This window comes from Mytilus trossulus, chromosome 3 (genome assembly GCF_036588685.1).
Source record: "Mytilus trossulus isolate FHL-02 chromosome 3, PNRI_Mtr1.1.1.hap1, whole genome shotgun sequence".
Lineage (NCBI taxonomy): Eukaryota > Metazoa > Mollusca > Bivalvia > Mytilida > Mytilidae > Mytilus > Mytilus trossulus.
In genome coordinates this window covers 33422048-33449982 of record NC_086375.1, presented here as the reverse complement: position 1 = coordinate 33449982, position 27935 = coordinate 33422048, and the positions used below count along the sequence as shown (strand labels likewise).

Genomic DNA, 27935 nt, shown 5'->3' with positions numbered 1-27935 from the left:
CGTCAGTTGAACTGTCAAAAATTTAGTGTTTATTGTCGTACAACTGGAATAAAGCAGAGTAAAGTTATTTGGTGTAAATACGTCTGGACTAAAAGTAAATACTGTGGTTATACTGGTTGACGATATATAGGTCGTCATATAAGAATATTGTGTCATTTTAATGTAATCTAGCTAAAATAAATGTGCATTCAAAAAGAATTTTGAGTGTTTAACTGCCAATAACAAATCTGAAGGCATACCATCTTCTATTTTAAATGCAATTGGATCCTACGATAGTGGCCTCATATAAGAACACAACCGTGTGTAGAAGTTTGATTAAACGATACATTCTAAAATACTATTGATTGAGTGACAAGTTAATGTATTCTGCCTCATTCATTCGCGGATTAATAAAACACTGAGTCACCCTTTCATTTTTTACGTTAAAGTCGTTCACGTCGTTATTCAGATTCAAATATTCGTGGTCATCAAGCGCATTTCTTTTATCTGATAAAGAATCGTCTAAGTAATCACAAGCATGTCCACAAGCAATATTCTCAAAAGGAATCGTATTTTCGTAATTTGACTCTTTTTTGGTGTTGAGATAAACATGCTCGTCTTTTACTTGATCAGTAACCACCAACGTAGTGTGTGGCTGTTCATATCCATCGTCTAAATATTCTGAAGAAACTATATCATTATCTGATGATGTGGATGTATGTTCTGACGACATTACGTCTACATCTCTATTGATCATTGGCAGGATAGAGTCGTCATTTTCTGCAATCACAAGAACCCATTTTATTGTTTTCATTTGAACAATTGTGTAAATTAGAAGAAAAAATGTAACACGTGACACTGCAAGAGTTTCAGGTTGCAGCGTCTGACGTCTGTCGTCCTTCATCTTATTAGTCTAAAAAAGATATATCATTTTTTGACACTACTGTACCAATTGAAACATAACTTGGCCATACTTAACATATGGTTCTATAGTTTGAAAAATATAGCCAATTTACTGTTTTCAACAAAAATTGCTGGCATAGCTAAACATAGAACATAGTGATAAAATACGGTTTATGTCTTTTATCTTAAGTAGAGACATTCGAGATGCATACATGTTCAGCATGTCAAGATCTAGACACTATTCGTTGGAATCGGTCTGTAAGATGAACTCTTTCAGGCCGTATTGCCTTACATGATGATTGCGATCATTTGGTTATTTTTTTGTGTATGATTATTTCTGTTGTGTTATTGCTAATATTATCTTGAAACCTATAACAGATAAATATAAACTTTAATTAACCAGTAAGACAAGAGCTACAAATGTGCCAACATGTCTGACGAAATTGTCAATCGACTTATTGTAGGAATAATAGTCCAAAATGGACAGATATTACATGAATTTACTTTATTGAACTATACTATGGCAGATAAAAGAATACTGTACACATCATTTAAATGATATGAGCTACAAGGTCTGCACTTATACCAATAAAGCCAAAATAGTCAATCTACTCCTTAATAAATGGTCATCTTTTAAGGATGATTATATATTAAAGGGGCACTAGCTACGAGAAACATAAAAATATAAATTTACTTGCAAGTGAATAAATCGACCTCATTGAATCCGTATTCGTGTGAACTTCAATTTAACACCTTAGCTAGAGATTGATAACGAATGAATTGTGTGCGTGTTTGATTATTAAAAAGAAAAGAAAGTCAATATTGAAAGTGAAACAAAGGTAAATCATTTGATTGACTGATTCGATTCTTAAAAAAAATCATTCTTATACAGGTAAATATGATGATTAACATATATTTTTAAGCATAAAATTAAATTAAAAAGACATAGAAGAATCCAATTCCTAGAGTTCCACTATCAATTTACATCTAAGTTTGTGTACATTTTAGAATTCCCATGCCCTGTAAACTCTTTACTTCATACATTTGATAATTTGGATAAATGTTTTATTAAATTGTTATAAATCGAATATGAGAATATGAGTCCAATTGGTGAACATGAATTTGACAGCTAGTGCCCCTTTAACCACTGTGTTCATTTATAACGAAGGTTATAGCAGGTACATAAATATATACACAGCAAAAAAGAGAAACAAGAATGAATAAGTCAACCTTACCGATAATTTCAGATGACGTCTTATTGTTTACATGATATACAACAAGCACAGAAAGACACTATTGAAATTGTTAATTACAAAAATGATCAACAAGGCACAACGAACACACAGTTCAACATAACACTGAAATACAAATAGAAGTTGTTGTTCTTCGAATGTCCTTTGTTGCCTTTTCGAATTCTTTAGGGCAAACACTGGTCTAGAGTAGATAGAAGTACACAAAAACAAGAAAATTGATCAGTCAAATTTATTAATCAATTCAAAACAAAAATTGGATCTCTTAAAAATCATTTCAGTCATTAGTGTATCTAGGTTTTGCTTTTCATTATGCCTAACCTGGCAAACACAAATAGTTAGATCGAAGACCTGAGCTGTGTGGAATTCTAAAATCGTGTTCAATATCCGTATCATTGAGGAATTTTGCACTAAAAACGAAAAAGGAGATAAGAAGCGTGAACAAATAAGGGAGGCATTCAAGTATCTTTAAGGCAACATTTTCCAATATAATGCTCAGCTCAAAATGTATTACAAATATATGAGGATAGAAGACAATACATTACTACAAACTGTCATATAAATGGAAGAAAAAACGAACCAATCACAACTTGGTTGTTTTAGCCCTTAAGGCTGTCTATCCGCATTGGTATCTACTAACAGGTATTAAAAAAAATTGGAATTTTTACACTTCTTCGGTATTGTTTTACATTAATTACCTTGCGATGTGGGTTGTACGTTATCAATTGTACTAATCTCTGTATAATAAGCAATTTCGTCATAAGTCCCTTCAGGTGTTTCGACATTTAATGCAGGTTCCATCCTAAAATGATTTAATGATTTGTGTAGACGAAACGCGCGTCTGGCGTACTAAATTATAATCCTGGTACCTTTGATAACTATTGTGTAAACTAAAACTAAATTAGAAAAATGTGTAAAGCTGAAAAAGTTTAAAATAACCATGAGAAACACTGTTTATTAAAAAAAACTGACAACGCCATTGCTCAACATGAAAAAAGACAAACAGACACACATAACTTCACAAGACACAACATAGAAAACTGAAGACTAAGCAGCACGAACCCCACCAAAACTAAGGGTGATATCAGGTGCTCTGGAAGGGTAAGCAGATCCTGCTCCACATGTGGTACCCGTCGTATAACAAACACGGAAGTCAGTCTAATTCGGTAGGTCATATTCGTGAAAGGGAACGTGGTTCTAGTAACGACATAATTCACATGTTCGATATAATATGTGAAACGGTTATTCTGTAACAGTCAACCAACTGGTGATGGCGTCCATAAAATTTACGACGGGATGAATTCAACTTCACCATTTGTCACGCTTTGTTTAATAGCTTCCTAGTAAGAAGCAACCCTCTATTAAGGAAATCGTGACAGGAAATACAAGCCCGGGAATATTGTATCAATTGGGAGATATGTACTCCGTATGCAGGCGCTGCTGTTATGTTGCTACATAGAAATGGAAAGTTCACAAGACTAAAATACACCCGAAATGTTGATACATGTATATATAATCAAATCTTTGCATTGTAAAAAATTTAAGGAAAACTTTATATTATTTGGATCTACGTTTAAGTATGTTATAAATCCCTTTTAACCATCTTCCGACATACAAAAACTACGTTTCCATGTAAAAATAAAAGACTTATTAACTTCCTAGTCTTCAAAAGAGGGAAAAAAGATTCTAGAGGGACAGTCAAACTCATAAATCGAAAATAAATTGACAACACCTGTCTAAAATTGAAAGAAGACAAACAGACAAAAAATAGAACACATGACAAAACATAGAAAACTAAAGAATAAGCAACACGAACCTAACCAAAACTAGAGGTGATCTTATGTGATCTTATGTGGTCCGGAAGGGTAAACAGACCTACTCCAAATGTTGCACCCGTCGTGTTGCTTATGTTATAATAAATCCGGTAAATAGTCTAATTCGGTAGGTCACATTCATGAAATGAAAGGGAAGGGGATTGTACCGACGAGCATTTCCGATATCATTTATGAAAAAGTTATTCCGTAACGGTCAACCAACTCGTGATAGCGTCCATAAAATTTACGAAGGGATGATTTCAACTTCACCATTTGGAACTATTGGTTTAATAGCTTCTTTGTGAACAGCAACCATCATTTCGTTATTTGTTGTTACAATGTAAATATTTGATCGGCTACTGAATGAACTACTATAACAAGAACGAACGATTGATAGCTAAGAAAGTCCATCAGTCAACAAATAAGCAATGGTAAGTTTTGGACATTTTGGACATTTTCAAAACTGTAAAATAAAAAACTGATTTATTGCCAACAGATCAATACAACAGTAGACGATTAAGATAAATGTTATTGCTGGGTTGCAATTATACAACATTTGAAAGAACCACCAACACAGTTTCTTAAATTTCATAAAATTATATGTTATATGTCAATAATTTACCTTTGTCTGTACCTCTGTTTCAGTCTGTCTGAAATTGAAAAATACAGCAATAAACCTTACATAACATTAATTTGCATTGAATGTGTAATTTTATATGCAATTGTGTGTAGTATTTACATTTAAAATAGATAATACTAATTAAGGATAAACAGTACTGTAGTTGAAGAGTTGCCACCGTCAATTGTAGATTTGACGGTCGCAAATGCAGTTTTACTGGCGAAGCGTAGCGGAGACAGTAAAACGGAGATTTGCGACCGTCAAATCAAAATTGACGGTGGCAACTCTTCAACTACAGTACTGTTATTCCGATTCTAATGCATTACAAAAAGAAAAAATACGATAAAACTTGAAAAAATTTCTAAATTTGTCAAATAAAAAAAAATCCGCTAAACTTCATGAATGATTTTTGCACAAAGACGTCATGGCTAAACGTTACGTCATACAAATGAAAACTTACAAACTGGAGGTTATTACGTTACCTGTACGCTTCAAATTCGGATAAAATTACATTAAAACGGCGAAATCGAGGTAGGAGTTGTTTTATTTTCGATTATATAGTAGTAATCGAACATTTGTTGATTCATCAATTCAAAATGGCGGGTCCCTCCTTAGTTACGCCTGGTCAACTGTGGATTTGACGGCAACTTTTAGCCAATGAAAAACATTGTTACATCCAAATTGCATTAGAATATGTCATTCATTGACAATTACAGTAAAAATCATATTAACTATGCAGAGTTCCTTCGAAATTAACACACTGTTTAATACTTTTTATACGTAAAAATATATACGATGACCTTTTGAGACATATACACTTTATTTGTTATATTATTTCACTGGAAATTCGTACTCTTTGGTTCGTTAATCAACGCAATAAATATATAAAGACCACATTCGTGTAACGAATAGTCTTTGTTTTATTCGGCATATGTTTTTTCTTGTGTGCAAATAACGTTGCGATATTCCCCCAAACATGTATATGGATTAACAAATAGCATACTTTCGTGTTGCTGAGTCTTTAGTTTTTTATGTTGCGTCATGTGTACTATTATTTTTCTATTTGCCGTTTTCATTTTTAGCCATGGCGTTGTCAGTTTATTTTCAATCTATGAGTTTGACTGTCCCTCTGGTATCTTTCGCCGCTCCTTTAAACTTACGAACATATAATCCCATCCCAGCCACCAGAAGTACTGCAATGATAATCACTAATGATAAAATGACGACAATGTGAACAGAATGGAATGTTTCTGCAATTGCATATTCGTCTGAAATAATCAAAACATACGTGCAAATGATTACATTGTAAAATGTTATACCAATAACAAACATATTTAAAACGCAATATTTTATTCTAGTGTATCTTTGAAAATCACAATACTTTGATAGGGACATTAACTATAAAAACTATTTTTTGATGCGTCCACCTAACATATGGCTGAATGATATACCATTTGAAAGAATATCATCTGATCTAAAAAAAAAATTGCGATGTCGTCAAGGCTTTTCTACCTCAGGAATAGATTACCTTAGCTGTATTTGGCAAAACCTTTAAGAATTTTGGGTCTTCAACTGCGTACTTTATTTGGCCTTTTTTCCACCGTCTTTTGTAGACGAAACGCGCGTCTGGCGTAAATATATTTTTTTTTAATCCTGGTATCTATGATGAGTTTATTCAAATATTCGTAACTGTCAAATCACGAGAATTGGCCAAGGATGGACATTTTGTTTATTTTCAAGACGCCAATATTTTTGCATATTCTGTCTTCTAAAGAATAAAATTTTGTTTGGAATTATGAAAAACCTTTAGAACCGAGACATTAATCTGTCAATTGTCAAACGCACTTAAAAATTGATGACGTATAAATAAATAGCACCTTTTTCATGAAATTCCGATGAAAAGGATAAAAATGAGTGATTCAATTGTTAATCCCCATAAAACCAAATAACATGTTTCAGTTAGTGCAAGGGGTGTTTTAGACATCATAAAATAACTGCAAACAAAGCTTCTTGTTTAATAGTAAGACATCCAACCATAACAGTTGTCCAAATACCACCAGCTGTCAAAAGATAGCATTTCAGCTATTCTACGTTTAAAAATATGTTTATCTAGTCAAATTAGGTGGTTGAAAAAAAAACACTTGAATAATAAAAACATTGTTTGACGGAAATGATATACTCGGGATGCATGCATTTTTAAAAGGGGGTTTAGTTAGCTATATGTAGTTGAATTGCCAGCTTATATAAGAGATCGTGTTATTTTGTTTGTATTTTCATGCTTATCCTAAAAAGATATAAAGGACTTGAAATATAAATATTAAGCTAGCCCCCCCCCCCCCCCCCCCCCAAAAAAAAAATAATACATACATAGATAATTACATTAGTTCGAGTTCGATAGGTGATTAATGAAAAGTCTAATTCTAATATTTTTCTGATAAAATTTGTTTCCTTGGTTTGCTTTAATTGCATCGTGCATTGACGAAAACAGTAAAAACTTGTATGTTCTTGACACTGAAATCATTATCCTCATATGTCCGGACTTTCATCCCTGGTCTTTTCATATCTAAGTGGCGTCATCTACGATGGTATGCGATGACTACATATTATTTACATACAAGTATGCAAGTGATGAATTATAATTTTCTCATTTCTCTTATATTAAAATAAGCAATAATTTTGATAAAACAGAAATAGTGTCATTATCTCAAATTTACAAGATGCAGTAACCAATTTCAGAAGATTTTTAAAGTTACGAATATGGAATAAAATCGTTATTGATACTATTTGTCTGTCATTAAATTAATAACATGTCATTGCTCTTGTAAAGAAATATGAATTGCTTTTCTGTTTTGTGGTCTTTTACTAGTTGAGTTGCCAAAACCGTACCTAGTTCTTGATGAATGATTACATTTCTATGTATATCATAAAATAATACTGATATGAGTTCATGATAAGTAAAATTATCTGCCTTCACAGCAGACAAAAACAGGCGTTACTTGACAATCGAGAGCTTTATTTTATAGCGTAGGTGATCGAGTAGTCTAGGGCACTTGACACAGTATAGGTGGTGTTGCAAGATGTCACAAAAGCAGGCGTTAGAATCCTGCTGAAGGAAGATAAAAAAAAATTGAGTAAGGAAATATGCAGGTCTGTCATTGCAATGCCAAGTTTTAAATCCCCGAGTGTATCACCAGTCCAGTATTCAGCACTTCTGTACTGACATTAATTATCATGGATATGGTCAAAGAATGTATTTCATAACAGTGTCGTCGGCTGTAAACGTTTGTTAGTTGTAACTTGTTTGTCAACGGCTATGATGATGCTCACTCAGTATATCAGAGGCCTTCCAGTGAATATTGAAGTAATTAATTGTTACACATATACATAAAATGAAACTTTCTTTTCACACAGCTTTAAAGGAATTTGTTTTAAGTATTTGTTATACCATCACTTACAACAGTGTTATTTTAAGATTAATAGTGTTCAAAATTGATATAATTAAATAATAATAAAAAAAATAGTTTTATTCATTGTAAAAAACATTTAAGTTGTAGGAACTAATTACAAAATATCTTATTGATTAAGAGAACAAATACTTCTACGTTGTAATAACCACACAGGAAAACACGGCATTGTTATAGTTAAGTTAAAAAATAAGGATGACAAACAAAAGGTAATGGAGAAAAAACGTGAATTAAGAAACACTAGTATCTATAAAGATGTCTATATTAATAATGCCTTTCCAAGCGCACAACCCCTATTGAACTCTAACTTGAGAAGTAGTATCAACACAATTGGTAACGACAAGAGGATCAGTGGTAAGGGCTAGACACGGTAAAAGTACATGTGACCCCGACACCAATACACAAAGACGCGTTGACCGAGACGATACGATAATCAATAATGTGAGTGGTAACCGTAGCTATTACAGACGAAATGATCGTGGTCGTGGAAAAACTAGAGGTGGAAATAGCCATAACACGGATCAAAGATCAGCATATAGAAATGGACAATCTGCCACTGAGAATTGCAATACAAACTCTCATAACCATAATCAGTCAGAAAGGAATTTGAACGGTCGGGGTCGAGGAAATTACAAAGGCCAGAACGGAGGTCAAAATCAGAATAGCCGTGTTGAATATAAATAGGTAAATTGCGGATTTTGAAATATTGGTTGGTAATCTGATGTAAATAGCGATAAATATATGTTTTTTATTTTATGTGTAAAACATTATAATTTGGATATACTTGGACTAGCGGAGACGCATCTTACTGGAGATAAAGTTATAAGCGTTGAAAGTTATCAGTGGTTTGGTCTCAATCGTAAACATATTCATGTCCGAGCAAAATCCGGATCGGGTGGTGTTGGAATTTTAATACGAAATAGCATATGCAATGAAATTGATGTTACAATTGCAGATAATGACACTGATGGAATTTTATGGATTAAACTTGAGAATAGAACCAATGCAAAAAAAAACACGTTCTTTATGTCTGTGTTGATTATCTTCCTTCTGAAAATTCCACACGTGCAGTTAACGTTCATGAATTCTTTGACAACTTAATGACTAAAGTATACACTGTTCCTCAAGGCAACTCCTTCTATATGTGTGGTGATTGGAGTAGCCGATGTTCGAACTTTGCGTATTCAATCACTGGTATTGATAATCTTCCTGACAGACTTTCAGTGTAACAGTTATGGGAAGGTTTTTTGTGAATTTCTTACAGATGTTAGCTGTTGTATATTAAATTGAAGAAATACCTTATTAAATGACTACATCTATATATCGACCCGCGGTCTGAGCGTTGTGGATTACTGCATAGTACCGTACGAAATGCTGGATATTTTCAACAAATTTAAAGTTACAAGAACTAGTTCAATTATAGAGCAAATATGTGCTAATGGTAAATTTGACCTTCAGAAAATTATTCCAGATCGCTTTCTTCTTACTTTAGAAATAACGTTGAAAGTTAGTCAAGGTAATATAAATGCTGCCCAACCAAAATACAATCGTTAAACTTAAACCAAATATGACATCAAGAATATATCAGAAGACTGGCTCAGTTCGGAATCTGATCTGAATGATATTAATATTATTATTCAAAATTTGGAAATATCAAATGTAACGCAAGACAAGATTAACAACATGTATGATGCATTTGTGGATGTTATTAAAACGGAAATGTCGACAAAATTATCATATAAAGTGATTGTCTTATCCACGGATGTAAATAATTAAAGAAGGAGATGTAAGAAACCTTGGTGGAGTGAGGAGCTAACTGAATTATGGAACGGCGTTTGTGCATCAGAAAAAAATATGGATTAAGTTTAAAAATCAAAATCTGAAAAAGTTTTTTCGACAAATATTTGTTAACAAAAGGAAACCATTTGATGAAGCGGTTCAAAAGGCAAAACGTCAATATTAGTACACCATGCAGGAAGAATTGAGTAATTCGTGTGGGAATCCAAAAGAGTTTTGGCGAAAAATTGGTGTAGGTAGTGAGCGACAAAAATTATATTTCTATGGGTGAGGTCCTAACCTTGAAAAAATTTAACTTGGAGCAGACTGCTTTCTAAGTTAACGAGAATTTTTAAGCAGACAAGCAAGTTAACTTCGTCGTTGGTAGACCAGACCTACAGTCTGACTTATCGACAGACCTTTGGACAAATATGCTTTTAACCAGTCCTGAGGATAGGTCTTCCCCAGACCAGACCTGTGGACAAGTCTGCTTTTGACAAGTCCTGTCGACATTGCTTCGTTCCCCGTTTATTATCTGTCTCTTCCTAAATGTATTTTATGCATTTATACATGCATTGATATTTCATTGTTATTCAACTTGTTTGCATTGGATTTACTTTTCTATTTTCCGCAATATATTCTAACGGAAATTGTACAGTGTCCGTAAACATATGGTGTGGTAAAACTATCACAAATCTCGTCAAATTCGTCAGATTTGTCGAGAGATTTGTCTTTGCCGATTAATTTATATGGGCGTCCCAAAATTATACTCATTGTGCACTTGAGGGAAATTGTTGCCACTTGACGTTTAACTACAAACAAAATCAATCAACCGACATAATAGATTAACAGTATACTATTCCCAGAAGAGAACCTCATATACTTTTTTTTTTATTAAAAGTACAAATGAATTCAGACATGTCAGTGTTGGTACTTGGATGATGCGGCCTAATAGTTTTGTTTTACGCACCATCCTGAACTACTATTTTATGTATTTCTAGTTACTATTCAATATTATGAATACAGAGATGAAATGCCGACACACCCAATTTATGCAGAATTTTTGTTTGCATCAATTGTTTTCCATTATTATTGCGTACATTCACGGTCCTACTAAAATGCGCACAGGAGCGCCAGGAGAAGACAAAAAGGCGCTAGGTACAATACTATGCTGGTTATATAGATTTACAAATAAAAGAGAAATATGGTCAGCTTTGGTTGAAAATGTAAAAAAAATTTGTTGTAATGTCAGCATGAATTATTACAACTACTTAAATTTTGTTACGGATCAATATTTTGAATAAAAGGAGGACATGCTGGCACCATTAATTGATGCTAACAAAAATTTGTTGTTATTGTATTGCAATATTGCTGTCCATCGTATTATACATTGAATCCTGACATAAAAAATATAGCTGATTTACTATGCGGGTACATAGATTCTCATTAATTTGTAGGATCCTTTACTATAGATAATTTAGCTGATCTGTAAAAATAACATCTCCATGCCTTATATATCATGTACTGTAGTACGACGCTATATTAAAACTGACTCCGAAAGGTAACACCCGGCGACAGAAAGCTTCATTTTTATGTAGGCCAGGTGGTCGTGTGGTCTAGCGGGACGGCTACAGTGCAGGCGACTTGGTGTCACGATATCTCAGTAGCATGGTTTCGAATACCGGCAAGGGAAGAACAAAAAAAATTACGAAAGCAAATTTACAGATCTAACATTGTTGGGTTGATGTTTAGACGAGTTGTATATACATAATGTACACAGCCATGTATCACCATCACTGCTGGTGATCCGATGGATGAATCTGTTGTAGAGTTGTCACTAGCTCAGACGTACTTAATATAAATATAATTATTTTCTGTGACTGTATCTTACATTAATTTGTAGGATCCTTTACCATAGATAATTTAGCTGATCTGTAAAAATAACATCTCCATGCCTTATATAGCATGCACTGTAGTACGACGCTAGATTAAAACTGACATGGAAAGGTAACACCCGGCCACAGAGAGCTTCATTTTTATGAAGCCCAGGTGTTCGTGTGGTCTAGCGGGACGGCTACAGTGCAGGCGATTTGGTGTCACGATATCTCTGTAGCATGGTTTCGAATCCCGGCGAGAGAAGAACCGAAAAATTGCGAAAGCTTTACATATCTAACATTGTTGGGTTGATGTTTAGACGAGTTGTATATACATAATATATATACGTACCGTATTCCTGTTACGTTATGTTGTCATTTGAGTGGTATTTTTTACATTATCATATTAGCGGGAGGTTTGGTTAACCATGAATCTAGATTCAACACCCCCCCCCCCCCATCCCCTAGTCCAGTTTCAAGTCAGGAGTATGACAGTTGTTAACAAATATTCCGTGTCTATGTTTGCTGGCGTTCGTTTATGTAGCAGTTCATGTCAGTGTTTTCTGTCTTTCTATGGTTTTCTTTTTATAGTTGTTGTGTTTCCGTCGGTTTGGTGTGTGACCCGAATTTGTTTTCACCATATCGATTTATGACAACTGAATACTAGTTTAGATATACAACTGTGACCTTTATTTCTAACTTTTGAAATATATTTATATATGCATACTTAGCTTTTTAGTCTGTATTTGGTTTTTTTATAGAACACGTTATTGTACTATTGTTTTAGGAAGAAAATAAAGGCAATAGCAGTATACCGCTGTTCACAGAAAACATTGAAATAAATCCTATCATAATAGTTGAACGAGTAAACCCTCAACTTCTTATATTGTGTGGGGTCATTGATTGTTACACAGATGTTAACCCTTGGGGGGATTACGACTTACGATTTAATTCACACATTTTTTTATATATATTTTGCATTAGAAAGTAACAAAGTATTTTGAAATCCAAATCGTGTACCTTTTCCCCAATTTAAATATAATCAAATGGTGTGTCTCTTCCCTTTTAAAACAGAAAGGTAGTTGTTTTAATTTAGTGGCAAACAGTGTATAAGTCTAATTTACGTTTAACCAAAATAAGAAACAAAACCAACTTTATAAAGAGTTAGATGTGTTTTAAATTTTTAAGTATCCACATCTGATTCACGCCACCTCTAGAATAGGCAGTTTTACAATAACTTTGAAGCCCGTCTTTGATTGCTGATAAAATAGATGTTAAAAATTTAGAAAGAGGTTTCGTGGAGCACTTGGAAGACCCAGTAATATACCGTTGTTTGTGAGGACACTTATTTAGTGTAGGTATCCAATACAGTGATGGAAGATCCAGTTCTTCATCTTTGGTTGAAATTCCAAAGGAACAAAGAACAGACCTATGATTATCTAGGAAATCCTCTTTTGTAAGTGTCGTGAGGGTAAATGTTGAGTGTCCAAGTGAATTGTTAATTCCTAATTCATTTATCAAGCAGTTAATGTAATGACTTTTACACACAAAAACAATGTTATTTGGGGCTTTGTCCGCGGGAACAACAACATATTTATCATGGAGGTCGGGTAAGTGTTTAGCAACATTTGGGTCTTTAAAGATTGACGTAGGATGGGCATTGATGGACCCATTCAGTTTCTTAATTCTGATTTGTATCAACGATCTCACTGCCTTTATCCATTCGAAAAGAGTATATACGTCTTCCTTCTCTTATCCCATTGCCTGGCATAATCCTCGACTGAATCCATCAAAATTTTAAAGTTGTATTTCCAATTGATGGATTTAGGCTCACGATATTTCAGACCTTTCGATAACACATTTCGTAGAGAAGTGTTATTAACAATGTTGAGGTCACCGGTAATAACGTGGCCAGCAGGATTATATGTGAATTGGGAACTAGCACAAGTGCAATCAGGAGGTTTAGACTTGAAGTCGTCAATATCGAGATCCTACAAAACGTGTTTGTAATTGAAAATTTTAGTTGCAATAGGTTTGGTATAGGTATAAGAAATGATTGGTACAGACTGGTCTTTGAAATAAGGAGGTATTTTCGATTGAACTAATTTATGATGAAGGATATTGCCTAAGTTGACGCCATCGAGACCTTTATTGGCAAAGGAAAGATTAAGGAAAGATCTTTCTCTTTTCCATCTTTTCCAATGCGGACTGGCTTAAAAAGACTTTGACTTGCAATATTCGAAATTATAGCTTCAAGTTTGTATTGGTTTGTGATTGAGGGCTTGTAAGAGTGGATTTCAAACATAAATTGAAGAGAGAATGAAGTTTTGTAAGGGGTAATGAATAAAGTTTCGTTCGAATGTTATTAATATCTAACCGTTTTTGTATACATTGCAGCAGGTCATGACGATGACCATGACTGCGTCTACGGCGAGGAGTCGAGTTAAAATATTCATCACATTCACCAAGTTACACGAAGGACTAGATAGAATACCTATACCATCAATTTTGTCATTGCAACTATAAGGTGTCGCAGTTCCCAATTGTCTAATCCAGTAGTCTTCTTTTTGTCCATGGAGAGTCGTTAAAAGAATAGGATTGTTAGAGCTATGGTATATCTTTTCGATAATGCAAACTGTCATAGAAACGATGGAATGATCGGGCTGATTAAAATGCAGGTATAGAATGTCGTTAGCATTGAGGTTAATGTCTAATCTATGACCGCACATACGTTTGTTTAGTCTTCCTGTCGTTTCACCGACATATACCAATCCGCAAATGTTGCACTCTAATCCGTAGACGACATTTATCCAATTTACAATTCAGATCATCGTAACTTCTGGTAACAAATGACTTCTTGGTCAATTTCTAATGAATTCAGCATCTGTAATTAAAATTGCACAAGTTTTGCAACCTTGGGTCTCACATTTCGAAATGCGACAGTGTTGTACTGTGTAATCAAAAACAAAAATGTCTTTAAGGAGAATTGAACATGACTGTATGTGTGTAATATTGCTATTGTCACTAGAAGGATGATCTGAATGAGTCATATTTGAGATATTTGTCATGTCTGGTGATGAAGGGACACCTGCCGTATCAGCAACACCGTGCCCATGCTGACGTCTGTTTCGGACCTTTTTATACTGGGCGACGTCTGAGCCAGTTTCCTGTTTGATCTTCGTAATTTCATGCAATTGTAGTTTTGCTACTGGGCGGATGATGTCCTCGGGGACAAAATGTCCATCAGCAGAGACATCGATCCAGTGGTTATAAAAGAGGGACGAAGGATACCAAAGGGACAGTCAAACTCACAAATCTAAAGCAAACTGACAACGCCATGGCTAAAAATGAAAAAGACAAACAGAAAAACAATAGTACACATGACACAACATAGAAAACCAAAGAATAAACAACATGAACCCCACCAAAAACTAGGGGTGATCTCAGGTGCTCTGGAAGGGTAAGCAGATCCTGCTCTACAGGATTAATGATCATGTAATGTTTTAAACGATATATTCTGATCGTTTATCTTTATTTATGACTTTTTTAGGAAGTTTCTCTACTCTTGAATTTATGAATAATAATTTTAGTTCCAGTCTTCAAACCATATTCATAGAATTAAGCCAGATCATACATATAGAATCATATTCAAAACAGTGTGGTCCTGGCCATTGATTGACGATCTAAATTATCCCATTGACTGGGACAGATTAGGTGAACGTTTGTCGGTAACAATCACTGCTCACTATGTACCTGTTAAAGACACTGAATCTGTGGGGTCACCAAAGGTTCTCAACACCTTAAAAAAGCAATTCGAAAACGAATCCGGAATAATACGATGTGTTGATTTATATCAATAATATAAATCAAAACATAAAGGTTATTCCTGAATAATTTTTCGAATAATTCTATTATTAAAGGCGTTAAGAACCTTTGGTGACCCCACAGTTTAAATTCTATTATAAGTAAGAAGTGAGCAATGGTCGTTACAGACAAACGTTCACCTAATCTGTCCCAGTCAAAGGGATAATTTAGGTCGTCAATAAATGGCCAGGACCACACTGTTTTGAATATGATTATATTAAAGAGTTGAATAAGAGCACAAAAGATCTTCTTTATATGCAAGGCAGACATACAATTTATTGAAAAAAGGTTTGAAAAAATTAATTTCCCAAGCAAAATTGAGATTTTCAATATGCGCCTCGGTGACCGGTAGAATAAATACGGAAAAGACTGGCGGTCACCATTTTCGCAATTTGCTTAACAATAATAACTGTGGCGAAAAAAAAATTGTCATTTGCGAAAGAATTTGGCGAAAAAAATATAGAACGATTTAATTCCTCCATCTTGTTTATTTACTTTTTTCGAGTTTCTCGAAAGTGGCGAAAAATATATTGTTTTGGCGAAAGAGGTGGTGAAAGAAATAATTGAACCAGGGGAAACTCTGACTGTGTGTAAGTATAAAAGCAGGTGACTCAATAAAAAAACAAAGTTTAAACAAATGTGAAAGCAATAAGGGTTCAAAACGGATATGGGCTGGATTAAGATCAAACTTGGTTAGAAAAATAAGTAAAAGAAAAAACTCCATAGAGAGTTTGGAAGTCAAGGTATCTAATATTTAGAGGAAAAGTTTCAATGAATCATTTGTACTGTCTATGATTGGATACGAAATTGAAATGAAAGGTATTTCAGATGTAAACGAATAACAAATCAATAGTATTGTATGGTCTTTTGTATGGGACATGAAAAAAACTGAATGCAGTGGCCTATTTAGCGAAAGAAAAAGGGAGATAGAAATAACAAACTTAAGTGACTTTATAAAATCAAAACAGGTGAAGATTATAACTGTATTGTAAAAGAGGGACAGTCAAACTTATAAATCGAAAATAAACTGACAACGCCATGGCTAAAAATGAAAAAGACAAACAGCCAAACAAAAGTACACATGACAATACATAAAAACAAACTAAAGAATAAGCAATACGAAGCCCACCCAAAACTAGGGGTGATCTCATGTGCTCCGGAAGGGTAAGCAGATCCTGCTTCACATGTGGCACCCGTCGTGTTGCTTATGTGATAACAAATCCGGTAAATAGTATTATTAGGTAGATCACATTCATAGAAGGGAAGGGGATTGTAGTTACGACGTAAGGAACATATCCGATATCATTTGTGAAACGGTTATTCCATAAAGGTCAACCAACTCGTAATGGTGTCCGTAAAATTTACGAAGGGATGATTTCAACTTCACCATTTAAAACTCTTGGTTTAATAGCTACCTTGTGAGCAGCAACCCTCTATCAAGAAAATCATGATAGGAAATGATAGCACGGGAATATCGTATCAATTGGGAGATGTATACCCCGTATGCAGGTGCTGCTTGAATGTTGCTACTTAGAAATGGAAAGCTCAAAATTGAAAGCTGAAATCATCTCTTTTGTCGTACAGTTTTGTTTTCAACCCACCCTCATTGTCAATTTCTAGATGTAAGTCACTAGACGAAAAATATACAGACTTTTTCCTACTTTCTTGTTCGGACACTAGATGTATTGGGCAAACAAAAATGTCTAGATATCAATATATTTGTCTTCCAGGACCAAAACATCCGTCACGAAAGATGACCTTTTAGAAGAAAATATATTTGGCCACTGTAATTCAAGTTCTTATTTCATATCATGACAATTATGCCTCCAGTGGAATAAAGAAAGAAAACATATATATGGGACTTAAATAAATCTTTCTACACTTCTTTCGAAATTTTTAACAAGCTAACAGATAGAATGAACTTGATTTCACAGTATAGTTGCATTGAATTTACAACAAACGCATGAACAAATTGACCTTTTGAAAACCGACACTATCGTGCAAATTCATTCTGGTCGACATATCTATAATACTAAAATAACGAGGTTCAATTTGTCAGCCGTCATGGGGTATAAACGACAAATCAAAGAATTCAACTTTAAATATAGTAAATATAGGACAATGGTGTTGATTAAAAATTACACCACTCCAGTCCCTTTTGTAATTCCCATAATTAATATTGGCAATAATTTACAAGTTATAGGTCGAATCAGATACTGATACCAATAGTATATTCACATGTTACCTATAACTTATCTGTACGTTCCGCATCTGACAGGCGCACCACCAAACGGTGTATTTAGGATTTCCTATACACACGGGTCATAATCACAGGGATGACATTACTAAATTCTATCATTGTCACATTGTTTCCTATTGTAGTATTTTAATCAGTATGACTTTAAAAGATGACAATACGAATACTAAAAATCTAAAATAAAAATAAGTCGTATAGGTACAGTTTCCAATTTGTTAGCCGGCATGACACAAAACAGAGAAACAAAGAATTCAACTTTATTTATAACTTATGCTGTTGATAAAAAAAAATACTCCATTCCAGGCCCTATTGTTTTTCAAATAATTAATATCACCAATTAGTGATAAGTTCCAGGTCGACGGTTTCAAACAGAAGGATTTTGACAGCATCTTATAATCAGCATGACTTTATCAGATGACAATATCAATAATAAATATCCAGGCTTAAATAAGGCTTACACATAGTTATATACTTTAATTCAGTCACGGACCAGGGATTTCACGGTTTTGTTCTAGTGAAAAAAACCAATTTCTTGTCAATTTAGAAAAAAGGAGTTAACATTGATGCTAAAACAAATATCTTCAATGAAAGTTACGTCATAATATGATTTACACAGAAGAAAAATTACAAAAATTAATCGCTCAAACGGAAAGTGATACTTTTTTTAATAAAAAGAATCACTATTTCATCTTTTTATATACTGTAAGCAATGTGTATGTAAACGAACAAAACGATTTTCTAGTATATAATTAGTTGGTCTATTACAAAAGCTAAAGGGCAGATTTAGGAGTCAGGCGCTCCAGAGTACCTCTACTCAATAAACACATTCCTATCCTCTTATTTTAGATCTTTGCCTCAATATTATTATATACAATTGTGTCAGATAGAGAAAGGGACTGTTAAATTTTCCAAAACACACAAGCTTTTGTTTTTACTTTGAGTTTAAAGGAACAAGCATTTAATTCAAAGGTGGTAATGCTGTTTTTATAAAATAAACCTGATTCCCGATTTTACGAAAAAAATATGTTGTGGTCGAGCAGGTTGAAAACCAAAAAAAAACTGAATCAAGATGTTTCCCGTAATTAATAGTTTTAAAATTTGAAATTAAATGATTTGATTGGTAGTGTCGTAAAACTAAGAAAAACGTCTGACTCATACAAAAAACTATAACCCCACCCCCTTTTGAAGTAAAATGGTTGCTCTACAACTTGTTTGTTTTTTCTTCTATTTTGGGCAACTTAATGTTTTTTAACTGAATTTGTAATTATAAAATAGTTGCAAATTTGTTGACTGCGCCCACAAGAGTCGCATTACATAACATAACATTAATAGATTTTTTTTATAAAAAAACTTTTTTTCCTGAATTTATTTCTCTTTAATTTTCAAAGCATTGTAGCATCCTTGTCTTACAAATCTCAATGATCCACGTTGGCAATATGCTGATACATGTAGTGTACTCATTAAAAAATAAAAAGAAACGTGAATCGTGTCGTTAATTTAGAGTTGCGTACTTCAGTAATGCTATTAAAATATTAATCCTGAGTGAAACTATATGATTAAGTGAACTCTCAGTTTGGGTATGAAAATGTTCATAAGTTAATATAAAAAAGTATGAAAAGATTTAAATAAGTTTTACCGAATGCTATAATTACAAGAAACACAATTTACCAAAAATATTTTAGAAAATAAAACAAGTTAATTTTATGAATTGGAAGTTGGTAGAACGAATAATTTCTAAACAAAAACTAGATTTCTGTATTTTCGTTTAAATTTGAAATATAGACGGCTATCAATTTTGTATAAATTGAACATGATAGTATCTGAGTAACGTGCATTGTGTGATTTTTTCCGCTACGATGCCTTGGAATATTTTTCTGTATGAATACTTTTTTTGCCACGATTCTAACACTGCAGGCTAGGCTTGTTATATAACCAATTTTAGTATAATCAAACATTTATATAAAATAAATATGCTTTAAATAAATCAACTGCATAGCTACATTACCTGTTTGTATTAGAATTTCTTTTGTTCTGTTACTATCAGCGATTATGTTTGTTGCAAATACTCGAATAAGGTATCTAGTTGTTGGCTTTAATCCACCAATAACTATCACGTTCGATGAATTCGTTATTTGATTGTTCCAGTAAGTTTCTCCTATTTCTTTATATTCAACTGTAAACCATTGAAGATAGCCACCATCAAATCCTGGCTTCCACAAAACAAAAATCTGGGTTTGTTTTGCTGATGTTTGAAGAATAATTGGCATATATGGAGCACCTACAAAAAGTTGAAATCAATGTTTCTTTGTTAAGTATCTGTTATTTTGAAATACAAGTTCAACCTAGATATACAGTTAAGCTGAAATATTATCTTAAACAATATAGAAAAGTTATTCTATTAATGTGTGTTATCACGTGTACAGGACTACTTCATGATGAAATGTAAAAGTTCTTAAATGTAATTCACCTGACTTGCAAAATGACACCAAAAAATAGAACAAAAATTTTAAACAGCCGAAAAGAGTTAAATATGTTTGATTAATTATATACTAGTAACTTTAAAAAAGGTTATCAGAATTTAAAGTTTGAACTTACTTGCAGAAACAAGTTGTATTGTATGGTGCGAGGATCCTTCTGCATTCTTGACAACTACTTTATACAGGTTAAAATCATCTAAAGTGTCGATTTGTATCTGTAAAGATATGATGTTTCCTTTCACCGATACATTTTTTCCATATACAGTATCCGTCAGATTCATATTTCTGTGAAGGGATTCATTATATCCTGTGAATCTGCTTTCATTCTTATAAACGTCGTAACTGTTATATTCAGGGACACTCACAAAATGTATCTTTATCATTGCAGTTTTAAGATAAGCTCCAAATTGAATGTTTTCAGTAGAGCTGGCAAAGTAAGGTTTGCCTAAAAAGGTTGATATTATAGAAAATAAACAAAGTGTTTTTTTTTCAATTGTAAGGGTATTACATGTATTATAACTTTGTACTACATCGCAAAAGTAATGAAAATTAACTACAAAAACTGACGTTACAAAATGCATCATAAATGCCTGTACCAAGTCAGGAATATGACAGTTCTTGTCCATTTGTTTTTGATGCGTTTTGTTATTTGATTTTGTCATGTGATTATGGACTTTCCGAATTGATTTTCCTCTGAGTTCAGTATTTTTGTGTTTTTACTTTTTTTAATAAGGGGGCTCACGGGAACAAAAGTTTCAGCAAAAATATAAACATTTGTATACTAATTAATAATGGAAGGTGCCAAAATAAGTCAGATTTTACTGATATAAATATCACAACTAATTCTATGGGAAATTTTTAACAGTTTGTCATGATTGAAAAAAAAAGCATTTAAATCTTAGTACCGATTGTATCCTTTCATGGACAGATAACTTTCCTATTAAAACAATATGTAAAGTCGTGATAAAGACATTGGAACTTCTTTAGAGGTTAAACCACTTCGAAAAAATCCCTTATTTATAGCTTTATTACTTCAATCAGGCCTGATGATATTATTTTGTTTACAATAATTTTACTCTTAGGCAGTGCAATCTCAATATGGTGTGCATCCATAACATAAAGATTCACTAAATATTTTTTTGAGTTTTAACAAATTTTATCTTGTCTTGTACTAGTTCTTCAAAAAATATTGTTTGTCATTGATAAGTAATTTGTTGATCTCTAAATAATTGTAATTCAGTTCATTTTAAACTAAACATAACATTAAATCTCATAATCAGTTGAATAACACATCTATCCTGTCTAAATCTTTTAGATCATGGTTCTCCTTTGATTTGACGTTTGTAAAATTGACCATCCTGCTTTTATTATTATTCTTCTCTGCAATTATTAAACGCAAAATGTTTGCTTTCTAACGAATACATAATTGTTTTCACAATATATATGTTCTTAATCACAAATAAGAAATAAGTAAAATAAACTTACCCTTAAAATTCAAATTGTACTTTTTCACAACAAACATTCCATCACTTGATGATATGTTATTCGAAGCCCGACAAATGTATAAACCTCGATCTCGTTGATGATCTTTTCCAGTCTCATGTTTAGGAATAGTTAAAATTGCGTTATTCCCTTCTTTGGTTATCGGTAAAAACCTTATATGATCGTTGTATTCTGTTGTATGTTCCCAGTCCTTATATACGTATCTATCTGGGACACCACTTGGAATACACTTCATTTTTCTTTCTGTCGGAACATATTGAATATCGATAGTTGGAGCATCTAGAATTCAACAAATTCCTTTGAGTTTATTTGTACAACGAAATAAAACATTTCATGATACTTATAAAGACTGCAAAATTATAAAGTACTCGACGATCTAAATGTTATAAATGGTTGGGACTGAAAAACAGTTACAGTTAAAATGTGTGATTTGAACACATACAAATAATTGAATGTGTACAGTTCGTTTCCTTGGTTGACATTTCGAAATTCTTTCATTGTCAATGTTAATAGTTATCAAAGGTACCAGGATTATAATTTAGTACGCCAGACGCGCGTTTCGTCTGCATAAGACTCATCAGTGACGCTCATATCAAATTATTTATAAAGCCAAACAAGTACAAAGTTGAAGAGCATTGAGGATCCAAAATTCCAAAAAGTTGTGCCAAATACGGCTACGGTAATCTATGCCTGGGATAAGAAAATCCTTAGTTTTTCGAAAAAAATCATAGTTTTGTACACAGGAAATTTATAAAAATGACCCCATTATTGATATTCATGTCAACACTGAAGTGTTGACTACTGGGCTGGTGATACCCTCGGGAACGAAACATCCACCAGCAGTGGTATCATAAGCTCATATATGATACCATAGAATTGATTTCTTTAAAAATCCAAGAATGTTCAAATTGAAAGACAATAATAGCAATTGTTTACGTTAAGAATTATTATGCACGTTCACGAGTTACTGTTATGTAAACTTTTTCGCTTACATACAAACTTTACAAATAATTCCTAAATTTATACAGTTAGTGATTTTATCGTCAAAGATAACACATCAATAACCTATTGAAAATTTGTGATTAATCTTAAAATGTAAATATGATCTGATCTGTTATATTTATGTATATATGAGAGCAAGATCAGGTTTTAAAAACAGTCGCATTAATTATCCACTAAAATGCGTAATACGAACTTACTAACGCGAACATATAAATATATAATGTCTTGAGTTTTTGCTTCTTTAACTGCCGATAGATTTGTTTGATAAGGGTATTCACACTGTCGCCGACATTTAACAATATTCAAATATTATCTTTTTTATTTTGGTTCATTTAAATATCTATAATCTTAGCTTCTGCTATATATTTTTTTTCAGATGTTACATTACTTTATTTTATAAACTAAATGTTTTCAGGTATATGTATGTATGTTGTTTCTTTGAGCTTGAGTATATAATGAACGGGGGTCTTTTTAATTCGAAAATTACTTATATAAAATGTGAAAAATAAGATATAACGCCTACTTTACCATTTTTCCATAAAGTGCAATTCATTACTTACACTGCACAACAACCTTTGCATTTTCTTTATAAACACCTGCTTTTGTTTGAACCATGCATATGTATAGGCCGGCATCTGTCCGTTTAACCCTTTTAAACTTTAATGTATCATTGTTTGAGATAATTGTTTCTGTACGTTGTATTTTCCAGACAGTTGTTGTGTCTGGATCGTTCCCATCATTGATGCAAATTAGTTGTGTGTCCTCACCTTCTTTCACAGTTATCGTTTGACTGGGACTGAAGGTTATCTTTGGAATATCTGAATTAACAAAAACGACGAGTTTGTCATTATTATAACAAACATTAATTATAATGTGGAATATGATAATGAAAAATATGGTGTTTTTAACAATGATATTTGTAACTGTGTTAAACGATTTCTAGTTTAATTGTGCAAGTTTTCAAAAAGAAATTAGCTGAGGGGTAAAATGTTTCGACAGGTGTATGAATGTAAGTTAATTACTAAGGTTAAACAACAATATCGCAGAAGACTTCCAAAGAAAGATTTTAAAATAGGTGATATCATTAAAAATAATGGTAGACCCTTTCTTAACAAACATATACTATTATTCTTTAATATTTCCTCTTGTTAAACAGCTCCTCACATGAAAAAAAACCGCAACTTATTTCAAATAATGGTCATTTTTATAAAATATATATACATTTACTCAAAATGCATAGTTCCATGTGTGAATCATAAGATTCAAACAATAATTATATTTGTTTACCCTAAATAACTATGCTATAAACCCCTTAAGATATCTCAAAATCGTTATTATAATTTAGTTTGAGTAAAAAGAAAATGGAGGAGGAATTATCAAAAAGAAACTCTGCTGAGAAAAAAAAGCGTTATGTCTTTTTGAATACAAATCATATCGTTTTTGTCCGAAATGCCCTACAATCCTTTATTTCATATTTTGTAAAGCCTTCAACAATCACACATAACAGCTGAATGACGTGTTGAGACATTTGGCCTTGTTAAAGCTAATTAAAATTTACTTATGGGCAGATTCATTTTTCTAGTTTCTTTTTAAGTATTTTATTTCTAATTTTGTTTTATTTTAATACTAGGATAGCTTACTTAGACGGCGTGCACAAAGTTGACGGCCCCTGTAAAATGCGCTTTTAAAAGTAGCTTTATACAACCGTGTCAAACATATATTTTAAAAAGGAAGTTTTTTTAATGATAAAACGATTAGAGCCAGCTATTAAAATCCACTTGATTAAAAAGATTATCAAAATTAAATCTATAAAGAATGAAACGAACATAGAAAAAACGGCAAAAACATATGTAACTTGTAACATTAAATAAGCATAAAATATAGTTTTTGACCTAAAATTTGTACAAATTCAACATATTCCTGCATTTTCGTACAATATTTTTTTTCGGATTCGGAATATGATAACATACGAACTTCACCTGAAAAAATTCAAAATCTGACATTGTGGATGAGTTTGGAATGTAATTCGTTATGTGTAACAAGTAGTAATTTGGAAGGATTAATATCAGAAAAGGGAAGAATCGGTGAAAAAAAATATGTACTTGCTATTTTCTTACATCGAAATGACTCGATATTCGAAATGTGCAAAACAAGAGGTTTAAAACAATCCGCAAAATATGAATGATTCGATAGTCCAGACTTAACACCGGAATTTTTTAAATGTCTAGCTATTATGTTACAGTTTAAAGAAACGACTTTTTAACGCTATTTTCTGAATAGGGTCTACGATATAGTCGCTTATTAATTCCTTTACACTGCTCTTAGCATGTATTTTCTTAGATTTTCAGAATGTGCATTTGCTGTACTTTGTTGTTCGAAAAAATGACACTTGTTGAACTTTTATTTTCAAAATTATGTGATAAACTACGTGTCCAGTGTTTTTGTTACGCTTACGTTTTCTCGGGGGGAAATGCCGACGTCGTAAATGATTTTAGCTATTTGAAGACGTTACGTTTGTGGACTCAGCTTTGTGCACGCCGTCTTAGCATTTTTGTTTATACGAATATATATTTGTATCATAACTATGTTAAAGTGTGAATTATAATTAAAACAAACGAACTTACAAAAGACTTCAATACGGACTGATGCTTCCAATATTTTCTCACCGTCGCTGTTAAAAGCTTCACATTCGAATATCTTTCCATTATCAGATCTGTTAGGTGTTAACCTGTGAATAACAAAACTAGGTTCATTTCTTGCAACAACAACTCCATCCGTAGACCAAGTAATATTGCCTCCAGGTTGTCCACTGGTCACCCTACATTCTAGATTATGTTCTTTTCCTTCAACTGTAGTAGTTTTGTCATCTGTCTTATTACTTATTACCAAGTTTGATGGATTTCCTAGATAAATCAAGAAAAGTTAGTAAAACTGTTCATTTATTTCTGTTGTCTTAATGCAATGCTAATAAATGCAATAATGTAAATCTTCTTAGTTTTATGTTAAAAAAAAGTGTGTTAGTCGTTTAAATATATTTTTGTGTGTCCATTTCTATCAATTTAATAAATTATGAAGATTTAACACAACCTCAATTAAATAATTTAATGGCACATGACTATAACAAAGTTTAATAAAGCGAGTAAAAAGGGAATTTAAGACATGAAGCGCTTTGATTCATCTCGCTTATCTATATGCGAGTGTCAAATCTCTTCTTTTGTGATGGAAATCGCACAATTCGAATTTCCAGTATCAGAACATACCTATTTTTACTAATCATTTAAATGTGTTCTTATCCGGAATATGCAAATTATATAAGTCAATGGCCAATAAGCAGCAACAATCAATTACTTATTGTTATCAAAGGTACCAGGATTATAATTTTGTACGCCAGACGCGCGTCTACATAAGACTCATCAGTGATGCTCATATCAAAATATTTATAAAGCCAAAAAAAGTACAAAGTTGAAGAGCATTGAGGATAACAGTGGTAAAGAAATACCAGAGCAATATTAACTTTTTTTTTCAAAACTAAACTTTTTTTAAATGTTATATCCTTTATTTCATATTTTAAATATGCCTTCAACAATCTTACTTATTGGCAGATACATTTCTCTACTTCTTTTTTTTTTTTTATTTCTAAATATTTTTTTATTCTTATTCTAATACTAGGATAGCTTACTAAGCATGTTACGGTTTATACAAATATATATATTAACTATGTTAAAATGTGAGTTATAATAAAATCAAATGAACTTGATTCATCTCGCTAATCTATATGCGAGTGTCAAATCTCTGAGTGAAATATAGGAAATCCATCAACCTAATTCTATCTAATTTTTTATAAATAATTTTAGTCATTTAAATGTGACGTAATTTTTTGTGTGCTGTTTCATAATTTTACAAATGGGGCGTAATTTTTTGTGTGCTGTTATAGAATTTCAAATGTGACGTCATTTTTGTGCTTTTTTACATTTTGAAATGTGACGTCACTTTTTCATTGAGGCCTTGGCTAACTCGGTGTGTCTATTTTTTGTGTTGGAATATGTTGGTTTATGTAATGAATCCGGTTTTTTTTCTGTCATTTGTTAATACTTCAGTTTTGTCATGTATATCTGTTATATAGCGATTTTTATAAAATTTACTTTATGCAAAGTATGAATTATTCTGAGTGATAAGGATGTTCTTATTCCAAGCAGGAAACCCTAGCCGTATTTAGTCCACCTTTTTTTTAAATTTTGGTCCTCAGTGCTGTTCAACTTTGTACTTGTTTTGGAATCCGAACTTTTGTGTGTGGGTGTCACTAGTAAGACTTGTGTGGGCGTCACTAGTAAGACTTGTGTGGACGAGATGCACTAATGACGCATTAAATTTTCAACCTGGTGCCTTTTGTTAGCTTTTATTAGTGTGTTTTTTTTTCAATATGTTCTCCTTTTAATTTGTATTGTAGTCCTTTAATGCTGTGTTGTCATTTTACTGTTGTGTTTGACAATGCCATTAAAGCGAGAGGTTCGGCATACCATAAAACCAAGTTCAACCCACCATTTTTTTTCTTTAAAACATGTCCTGTACCAAGTGAGGAATATGGCCATTGTTATATTATAGTTCGTTTCTGTGAGTGTTACATTTTAACGTTGTTTTTCTGTTGAGGTGTCGTTTGTTTCCTCTTTTATTGGTGTGAATTCACAATACTGTAAGACGTGTCACGGTACTTTTCTATCCCAAATTCATGAATTTAGTTTTGATATTATATTTGTTATTCTCATCGGATTTTGTCTGATGCTTATTTCGTTTCTGTGTGTGTTACGTTTTAATGCTGTGTCATTGTTCTCCTCTTATATTTTATGCGTTTTTCTTAGTTTTAGTTTGTAACCCTGATTTGGTTTTTTTTCTATCGATTTATGAGTTTCGAACAGCAGTATACTACTGTTGCCTTTATATATCCAACATGCATTTTATCGAAAAAAAATTATTTAATATATGTAAAAAAAATTATCTTATTGCCGGATGTTAGGATATTCAAGTTAAAAGAAAGAAATGTCATTAATGTAGAGATAAATTGAAAAAGAGGTCCTCTATACAAAATAAAATATACAAGACTACACAAGGAAACCTTTTTTGATTATTGCATGTACTGAAAGAATTTCAAAAGGTTT

At 32.5% G+C, this 27935-nt stretch overlaps 1 protein-coding gene across 1 annotated transcript in view; it reads right to left on the bottom strand.

Moving 5' to 3' along the window:
* Positions 1-337: 337 nt before the first annotated feature.
* Positions 338-27935, bottom strand: part of LOC134710697 (protein turtle homolog B-like) — a 35390-nt gene continuing 7792 nt past the window's right edge. The window contains exons 3-9 of the mRNA XM_063571088.1: positions 25407-25685; positions 23343-23600; positions 21763-22059; positions 20396-20722; positions 19806-20078; positions 5726-5833; positions 338-759 (exon numbers count right to left, since the gene is read on the bottom strand). Coding sequence (XP_063427158.1) covers positions 338-759; positions 5726-5833; positions 19806-20078; positions 20396-20722; positions 21763-22059; positions 23343-23600; positions 25407-25685 — 1964 coding nt within the window. The remainder of the gene's footprint in view (positions 760-5725; positions 5834-19805; positions 20079-20395; positions 20723-21762; positions 22060-23342; positions 23601-25406; positions 25686-27935) is intronic.